Genomic DNA, 10,039 nt, shown 5'->3' with positions numbered 1-10,039 from the left:
CCCGTAGCACCGCAGCTATATCTCCTTCCGTGAGAGCTGTCCTTGAAAGAAGGCAGGCAGAGATGTAGAGCCATGAAGAGTCTGATGAACATGGGAAAGAAAGAAAAGGTTCAAAGAGACCATGACTCTCTTCTGTTTCTTCAAAGTGACCCTGGCCTTGGGAAAGGAAAAGAACTAGAGACCAGTGAAAACGAGATCCCCAAACCCAAGGCCCAGAGAAGACAAGGGGCAGTTTCACCTCTGCTTAAGAAGGTGAAGCTGATGGGCAGTTACATGAGACTCCTCAGAACAGTGGGCCCAAGGGCCCAGTTCGGCACAGTCCTAGAATGGGAGGCTATGTACACTGAAGGTGGGAATGTATTCTATTTTTTTTTTCTTCTGAGTTACATAAGTAATGGTGCAAAAGTGTCCATATGATGTAGTATTTGGTGCAGTTCAGAAAGTAGAAATGCCCTTCAATCCCACCAAATCACAACTCTTGATAATTGTTTCTTTCCTTATTTTCTGTGCATGTATCTGTCATAAGATAGCCAGAATATACTAGACCCACCTGTAATCTATCTATCTATTCATCATGTATCTATCCATCCATCCATCCATCCATCCATCCATCCATCCATCCATCCATCCATCCATCTATCCATCCATCCATCTATCCATCTTCTATATTGTTTATACCAGTGAATCTTTCTCTAACATCTCCATTGTCCTCCACAGCCAGCTGGTCCTATCTTCCTGTTTCATTCCCACAGTACTGAGAAAACAAGAATGATCAGATGAGAAATCCTTCAATCCCTAGCACAACAGCCTACCTTGTCTTCCCTCCTCTGGTCTGCTATGGGTGTCCTCCAATCTCCAGGCCAGTCTCTCCTGCTGATGCCTGAGTCCATGCTTGTTACCTGCTCAAGGGTGTGGTACCAGACTCACACACATTTCTCCCATACCAGTCAAGTTTTCTTGGCTTCCCAGTGTGTGGCCCACTCAGCTGCTTCACTGGGCTCTTAAAGCCCACCCTGGGAGTTCATCTAGTCTGCTGGCTGCTCTGTCTTTTCAGCAGATCCTGATGTTCTTGCCCTTTAATCCACCTAGGAGATCAACCATTCCACAGATCTGTTACATCATCCCGCTCTTCACCCTATCCTCTCTCCCAGGGTCACTGGGATCTTTTTCACTCTTGGTCTACAGACTGTCAACACCACACATTGGTCCTTCTATGGCACATCAAATCATGTGACCCTGCAGTAGATTTCTGTCTCAATCTGACTGAATGCTAAAGTCCCACCAATGACCGACCAGGCCCTTCCCAATCAGTTTCTAGTTTTCTCTCTGCCTTCTTCATTCCCTCCCTTGGGCTCATCTGCTGCATTCACACCCCAGGGCCTTTGCATAGGCTCCTCCCTCTGTCACACCCCAGGGCCTTTGCATAGGCTCCTCCCTCTGTCACACCCCAGGCCCTTTGCATAGGCTCCTCCCTCTGTCACACCCCAGGGCCTTTGCATAGGCTCTTCCCTCTGTCACAGGGTTTCCCCTCAGCCAACTGATACTCTTTTCCTTTATCACACTGTAGACATCCTCATTCATTCAAATTTCTGTCTGTCCCCATGAAGGCTACTCTAGTGTCCCTAAAAGCGTCTCCAAGTCACCAAACAAGCTCCCACCACAAAGGGAGCTTTGCAGGCAGCAGGCACAGCTTTGGCTTTAGAAAGACCTGGAGTGAGTCAGCTGGGTTGTACTCACCCGCACCACCTATGGCTTACTCTGCCCCTCCCATTTACTCTCTCCTTTTTCCTCCCCTTCTCCCTTCCCCATCTTCAGCTTATTCAAGTGGGACCTCCCTTCTAATGCTAAGCTCAAAATGTCACTTCTTTTGAGTGACGAGACACACTTAGCGTTCAACATTGTAATATTTTGGCTGTCAGGGCCATGGCGAATAGAGCTTTGAACAGGTCCCCGGAGTCTCCATCTTCCTAGTGTGTGAATAGACACATTCATAGCCATCTTGCAGACTGCCAGCTGGGCCAAGGGGAGGCCTCACAAAGATAATGGAACTTGTGGCAAGGGATGGATTCTGTTTCAAAGTTAAGTTCCATTGTCTCCATAACACACTTGAGGCAGAAGCTTCAGTGCCTGCCGTGCTCCTCGACCCTTATTTCCTGGCAGTCGCGTTCCTCCACCCTTCAGCCACTGCCTTTCCAGTGAGGTGCATTTCCCTAGTGAGCAGCTTAGTTCCTGGGATCAGCCACCCACCAGTGACTGGTGATTGTGTGTGGATACCCCGGGGTGGTATCACATTACCTGCTGGCTCTCCCTCGGCTGCCAGAATTGCCCCTCAGGGGTAAGCTTTTCCTGTCCACACTGATAAATAGTGGCAAGGCCCCTTTATTGGCCATGTTCCCTTCTGGTTATGTTCCTGCTCTGATCTATATTTCCTGGGGTACCCCTTACATTTCTACCTCCACAGGACTTTTGTCTTAGGATTATTTAGGGGATAAGGGTTCAAACTAAGTCCTTGCTGGGCTTCTCCCCAGCTCTCCTCCATCCCTCACTGTTATATAACTCCAGGAAGACAGAAACTCTGACCTCAGCCCTAACCGTGCTTTGAACCTTAGACTACCTTGATAAATTCTAATCAAAATCATTGATTCCTGGCCAAGCTCACATTCCAGATACAGGGCCAAGAGAAGGAGGAAAGCATCCTACCTTGAAGATATCTTACTACCGCTTCAGATGCTGGCTGTGCTGGCTGGTTATGTGTGCCAACTTGACACAGGCTGGAGTTATCACAGAGAAGGGAGCTTCAGTTGGAGAAGTGCCTCCATGAGATCCAGCTGTGGGCCATTTTCTCAATTAGTGATCAAGGGGGTAGGTTTCCTTGTGGGTGGTGCCATCCCTGGGCTGGAGGTCTTGGGCTCTATAAGAGAGCAGGCTGAGCAAGCCAGGGGAAGCAAGCCAGCAAGAAACATCTCTCCATGGCCTCTGCGTCAGCTCCTGCTTCCTGACCTGCTTGAGTTCCAGTCCTGACTTCCTCTGGTGATGGACAGCAATGTGGAAGTAAGCTGAATAAACCCTTTCCTCCCCAACTTGCTTCTTGGTCATGATGTTTGTGCAGGAACAGAAACCTTGACTAAGACACTGACCAAAGCTCTCAGACAATACCCTTCCCAAATCACAGGCTCACCACCCTGCTGAGAGATTCCATTGGCTGGGCTAAGGACTTGGAGGTAAGCCACTTCTGGTGTGTCCTCAACACATCTTTGGGACCAGGGTCAGGAGGAGTAACATGAGTCCACAAAGTCACAGTTAACATCGGAATATGTCTGATGTTCATCTGTTATCTTTTCTTCCCACACATTAAGAGTGGGCAGGGCCAAAGAGTCCTGTGGTATCCTGGACCATGGGCCGGAGAAGACCTCACCAGGATCGAATAAATTGCTCTCTGGGCTCTCTGCTAGCACAGAGCTGTTCGATCTTTTCTGAGGGCCATGAGAGGACCAGGCCCTTGGGAGACCAGAGACAGTATTGTTTTACTTCATGAACCGTGCAATTTACACGTGCTGTTTGCACGGATCCACTATGCGAGGCAGCAACATTAAGATTACCATTTTGCCCTTGTTTTATAGAGAAACCTGAGGCTTAGTGAAGTTGAGAAGCTCTCCCAGGATGAGGTGGTGCTCGGCAGAGGCAGAACTCATACCCATATCTGACTAGCTCTGAAAGAACATGGCTCTTCAGGTAAAGGAGTGTTTGGACTTTGGCAGGGTAGGGTCAGTCGTTAGAGACTAGAAGGAAGGTGTCAGACACTGCTGCAGAGCAGACGGCCCCAAACACCATTGGTCATAAATTGCAAGCCTTTGTTCTTGTGGACTGGAGGGTGGACTGGGCATACAGGCCACACAGGGCCATATGGGCAGCTGGGCGGCTGCAGCAGCCTGCTGGCCTTTGACCCTTGCTGAGGGTTAGGGTAAGCTCAAACCCACCTGAGATTCCTTCAGGGGCCCAAGAAGATGGGACAATGATTACTTAAGACAGTAGCTCTTCTCTGGGTGTCCGCAGGGGCACAAGAGAGTGGACATTAATGTGAGAGAATCTTCAGGACCGGTGTGGTGTCGTAACAGCCCCGTATCATTGGCCAAGGCAAGCCACAGAGTCAGGTGTGTGAGTCGACTGGATGGGAATCACATTTTGCCTATGAAGGGAGGAAGTGGTTATGGTGACAAAGGTAAGATTCTAACAGAAGTGAAGACTAGAGACCAATCATTTTACTGAAGAAATTAGGCCATTAATTTTTTTATTTTCTAGAAAGAAGACAAAAAAAAAATCAGTACAAGGTAATGAACGAATGATGGAGGAAATTCCATGTTCGGGGGGGGGGGGGGGGGGGGGGACAGTGTTCACTCTGATATCTTACAAATCATGTTCTACAGGAAAGAACTGCTCTTGCTGTTAACATATGGGACCCCTCTGTAGAGGCTCTCTAGTTTGGATGACTTTTATCCTACAGGTTTCTTATCTCACTAAGATTCTAGACATTGCTGGCCCAAGGGATGAATTTCAACAGTGTTAGGGGAAGTAGGAATAGGCCATGAGAAAACTACTTTTTCTTTTCCTTGAGCCAATGGGCTTCTGTCTTCCAAATGACTACCACCAGAAAATTAGTCCAAGGGTGGGGTATGAAGAGGGAGCAAGGGCAGACTGGGTAGTCAGGACCTGATCTCTCAGAAGGCAGAGCTGTGTAACTCCTGCTCTCTCCTTAGGGAAAACAAAGAGAGCAGAAGTAGGCATTCTGTAGTTGACATATCCCAACATGTTATGACTTCAGGAAGTACAGCATCAATGAGGCATTCTGGGAAAAAAAGAAAGAGCTTAATTGATGTTATTGTTTGGTGAGTGTGACCTTTACCCTTTCCCATTTCCTTCCTGAAGAGAGCTACCCCTTCAGAGTTGAGGGGTCACGTGACATGCTCTGGACAATAAGATGTGAGTACATGTAGGATGTGGGACCTCTAGGGAGAGGCTTTGACCTGGCTCCTTCCTGTTGTGATTATCGTGGGAATGTATGTGTGGAGAGGGGATATGCCTCCACCTGAGTCACAGAGTGATTATGGGGGCAGATCTCCTGATGACAGGTACTGGACACGTAGCATAAGAGAGATGTCAGCCTTTGCTGGTTAAGTCCCAGAGACTTTTGAGATGGTTCTAGCAGTACGGCCCTGCCTGTGCTGACCGATACAGAACAACTCAGGGGAGCACCAAAGAATTTGAGGTGACAAAGCTCTGACCTTAGAGACTCTGGCCCTGGCAATAATTGATGATAAGCTCAGAAATATACAATGGGGATTATGGTTATGGGAAGAGTGTAAATGTTATAAAACTTAAACAAATTGGAAGTATTAATAAAACCAATAAAATGTGAATTGAGGAAGAAATTAAATACAGAGTTCTTTTGACTTTTATAGTAAGAATTCACACCATCTATCATTTAAAACTGGAGCTTAAACCCAAAGATAAATTTTCCTTTCCATGTTATACTTTGAATTTTTTTATTTTACTTTTTTATGTCTGAGTGTTTTGCTTGCATGTAAGTATGTGTACCACACACATGCCTAGTACCTAAAGTGGCCAGAGAGGTCACTGGATCCCCCAGGACTACAGTTAGATACTTGCAAACTGCCATGTGGGTGCTAGAAATTGAACTTGGTTCTCTGGAAGAGAAATCGGTGCTCTTAACTGCTGAGCTGTCTCTTGAGCCCTATACTTTGGAATTTTAACCAAGAAAATCAATTTTCTTGAAGGGCCTCAAACCAAGGCCTCATACATGATAGGCAAATATTCCACCATGGGACTCCATCCTGATGTCTGGAAGATCTTGATTTCGAGCTCTTGCTGATGAAAGGAATTCAGCAAAACTCGGTCATTTTTTTCAGTTCTACTTTTCTTCCTCTTGTTTTTTTTTTTTTTTCCTCTTGTTAAAATAAAAGTAAATGAGTCTCTTAGAAGCAGACTCAGACACTAAGTTTGAAATATTTTGTGTGGCAGAGGAGAGGTATGAAGGTTAATTTTAATTGTCAACTTGACAGAAGCTAGACTCACTGGGAAATGGGCTGCTGGGAATGCTTGTGGGGGATTTTCTTGATTGTATTCATAGAGATAGAAGACCTGCCCACTGGCTGGGATCCTAGACTATGTAAGTGGAGAACTGGAGCGGCCTGTATACATTGCTCTCTCCTTGGTGGTGGATGGAATACCATCAGCTCAAGCTCTTGCTGCTGTGACAAACCTTTCCAGATAGACTGTAACCTGGACCTGTGAGCCAAATAACCCCTCTTTCTCTTAAGTTGCTTATGTCAAGATACTGCATCACAGCAACCAAGAGAGAACAGTAAGACAGGAGAGGTCTCAGGAATCACTGACAGGGGTGTGAGGTAGAGAGAGAAGGGTGTGGAGACAGGATAGTAAAGAGAAAATGGGGTTTGGCCCTAATGAGGTGCCTGTCTCAGAGCTGTCCTATCCAGATGACAAGAACATTGTTTTCCCATCAGCTTCACCTGTCCGTTTCTTCCTGGTTGTTGACTGCATGGTCCCTTCTCCCACCTCTAAAGGCTGAGCCCGCCCCTGTAGCCAGAGGGACCCTCAGCAGAGTGGGCATCATACTCCCTAAGAGAAACTGTTAAGCTTCCTTGGAAGAGCAGATGCCCAGGGAAAAGGCACCAACAATGCAGAGTAAAACCTTTTGGGTTTTAAAAAGCCTGTATAGGAGATTAGCATCAGATAAATTATGCTAAATTTAAAAAACCAATCTCAAAAGGCTACACACTGTGTTATTCCATTTATATGGATTTCTAGAAAAGCCACACTTTTGACAGAAATTCATCATGTAGCCGCCGGGAGCTGGGGGTGGGGTGGGGGAGGGCATGGTTGTGGAGAGGCAGCACCATACTAAAAGATGTTTCTCTGTGTGGGGTTGTACCTAAAACCCCAACAGTGACGGCCTTAAAAACACATCTGCATTCTTTGCTGTTTCAAGGAGGAGGGATTCTTGTTCCTAGGATACTTAATGACTTGCCTCTAAAAAGTAGAATACAAAATCAGGCAGAAGGGATGTAGCATGAGTCAGAGACTAGGTCATAGGAAGCAGGGTGGGATTCTGTCTTTGTGTTCTCTTTCTGTATACACCTCCACCCCACCCCCATCCCCAGCAGCCCCCTGGAAGTTCCGGTGAGTAAATGAGGCCTCCAGCCAATAGCTTCTCGAGGGAGCCTCTGGGAATGGAGCCTCCCTCCCAGCCCTAAGGGAAGTGACCGCTTCACTAACAGTTTATGACCTCCTGAGACATCGAGACACCACTGGCCAGCTGAATGACCTTCAAGATCCTGTCCCTCATACATGGGCTAAGAATCCAAAATACTTAGACCAGAGAGGTGTTTCCAACATTAGAGCTCATATTTAAGATGATTTGTATATTCCTAAATCAAAACCCTCCAATCTGAAAAGCTCCAGACTGAAAACATAACAAAACAAAACAATGAAGTTTGATGCATTTTGGATTTTTAAATAGGTATTGTCATTACGTATGTGAGAAGCCAGGCTAGCTTTTGGGAATTCTGTGCCTTCTTCCATTTTTCTGTGGGCTCTGTGGCATAAACTCGGTTTCTAGACTCTCACAGCAGTTGCTCTCTCAGCCATCCTTCCCATCCCCTGTCAGAGTCTGATTGTCAGGTTAGGGTGCCCTACCTGGAGTAGAATTGGCTTTTTGTTTTAAGCTTCTGTATCGGGGTAACTTGCTATATATTAATGGGTGACCAAGGCACTGACTGGAACTCTAATGTGCATTTAAAAAGCTATCACAGAGTTACATAACTTTCAGAGAGAGTGATTTGGTATTAGGTTCATTTAAAGCGAGTGATGGCTGTTTCTGGGTGTGTTTCAAGGTGAATTTGGGTTTTATTATTTTATTCCATTCATAAACCCTTCTTAAGATGCTCATACATCACTAAAGTCAGGAAAAGCCATGCTCGGTTGCTCACACCTGTGACCACAACTTGGAATTTTGAGGCCAGCTGAGGTTACACAGGGAATTCCAGGCCAGCCTGGATTAAAGATGGAGACTCTGTCTCAAGTAAATAAATAAATACTCTGTGTGTGTGTTGTAAAAACTGCAGCGATGGATCAGGAAAGTGTTTGGCACACTGACACAATGACCAGAATTTGGATTCCTAGCACCCACATCAAACAAATCTGGGTCTGGTGGCACATGTCTAGAGATAATTGGATTCCTGATACTTGATGGCTAACTAGTCTTGCCTAATTGGTATGCTCCAAGTTCATTGAAAGACCTTATCTCAAAATATAAGCTGGGAGAAAAAAACAAGAGAGACAACTAGGTCAACTTTTGGTATTAATCAGCAACTCTTCCCCAACACCTGTATACGTCAAGCACATACACATGCGTGTGTATATCACATACATGCAAACACACACATACACACACACACACACACACACACACACACACACACACACGGAAATAAATTAGGGACACAAGTAACAACTTGGAGGTGGTGTGTAGGTAGCATGGGTATCCTTTATCTGGGGTGGAGCAGCCAGGCCAGGGGTATCTACAGGAAACAGGCACACCACTCCTTCAGGCAGGTGGAGCTCTGGCGGGCCTCACACTCCGTAGCTCCACAACAGCAGATGATCCACCTCTGGAACTCTGCTTCATTCTTGTGCATCAAAAGAAACTGTCCCAGGAGGACATAGGCCTGTGAAGAGGGGCAGAAGGGAGGAAGACGGGGGGGTTATCAGAATCCCACTCAGATGTGCCCGGCCCTCTCCCGCCATCCCTCTCAGGTGACAAAGGTTGGAGTGTGGTCAGACAGGAGGGGGATGGCCAGTCCCTGACAAGGCCCTGGGGAAAGGGGAGGTCAAGTTAATCACAGGTCTCTCTTAGAGGCCAGTCCCTCTGGTGTAGGGACTGTCATCCTGCAGTGACAAGGTAGGCCTTCTCCTCAAACTTGAAGACATTTCCTGGGATCTTCCGAAAGAGAACTTCCTGACTCAGTATCTTAGACTAGGGTAGAGCCTGAGAATCTCCATTTCAAGTGGGCTTCCTGCATGTGTTGGGGGGACAGGGAATGAGTGTAGCATACTCTGAACTCCTTTTAGGTCTGTTATTCTTTTCTTTTTCCCTGTGGTGGTGGTGGTGGGTAGATGTGCACACTGTGGACTAAACCCAGTGCCTTGTATGTGCTAGGCAAGTATTCTACCTACCTCTGCAGTCCAAGTAGTTCCTTCTTCAAAATACACACAAAGCTAAGCTAGAGTGTAGCTCCCTGGCCCACTGTTTTCTCAGCACTACTAGCATGGTGACTGATCCTGCATCATGGGGACTGTCCTATCCTCTGCAGGACGTTTAAAAACATTTCTGTTTTCTATCCCTGGATGCCAGTACTGCCTACCCCAGTTTCCCAGAAAGAAGCAGCCATGAAAACCTCACCTGAGAACCACTGCTGATGTGGCTGGCGGGTGAAGGGCATGTTAGCATCCATTTGCCTTTGCAAACTACCTGTGAGATCTCAGTAACTCAGCAGAAAGGAGAATTCACAAAACCGGAGGCCCCGCCCTGCCCTGCCCTGCCCTGTACACCTGCACATGAGTGTGTTTTAAATGGGAAGGCGAGGGAAGACACAATGCCTCGGGGAGTCATGCCTGTGGGAACAGCACAGACGGCATACATCATGCTAAACCTTGACCCTCTTTTTCCAGCCTCAAAGTGGAGCTGCATCACTGCCCCCTCCCCCTCCCCTCCCCACCCCCACCCTCTTTTCTGAATGAGCTTTTCAGCTTCTTGGACTGAGCAGCAAGCTACCAGTTTCCCTGTCTCTACAGTCAGTAGACAGCCAAGGTGGAGCCTCTAATTGTGTGAAAATAAATAATAAACAAATCTCCTCTAATAATTATATATAATCTCCTGGTCCTGTTTCTCTGGAAACTCCTGATAATAATATTCCCAAGGATGTCTGTGTACTAAAAAAAAAAA

General features: G+C 46.7%; 1 protein-coding gene across 1 annotated transcript in view; it reads right to left on the bottom strand.

The window, feature by feature from the left end:
* Positions 1–8,556: 8,556 nt before the first annotated feature.
* Banf2 (BANF family member 2) overlaps positions 8,557–10,039 on the bottom strand; it is a 42,725-nt gene continuing 41,242 nt past the window's right edge. Inside the window, exon 4 of the mRNA XM_031372093.1 lies at positions 8,557–8,762. Coding sequence (XP_031227953.1) covers positions 8,616–8,762 — 147 coding nt within the window. The 3' untranslated portion in view covers positions 8,557–8,615. The remainder of the gene's footprint in view (positions 8,763–10,039) is intronic.

This window comes from Mastomys coucha, unplaced genomic scaffold (assembly GCF_008632895.1).
Source record: "Mastomys coucha isolate ucsf_1 unplaced genomic scaffold, UCSF_Mcou_1 pScaffold15, whole genome shotgun sequence".
In the NCBI taxonomy this organism is placed as follows: Eukaryota; Metazoa; Chordata; class Mammalia; order Rodentia; family Muridae; genus Mastomys; species Mastomys coucha.
Note: the sequence above shows the minus strand (reverse complement) of the source record. Positions and strands in the feature narration are given on the sequence as shown.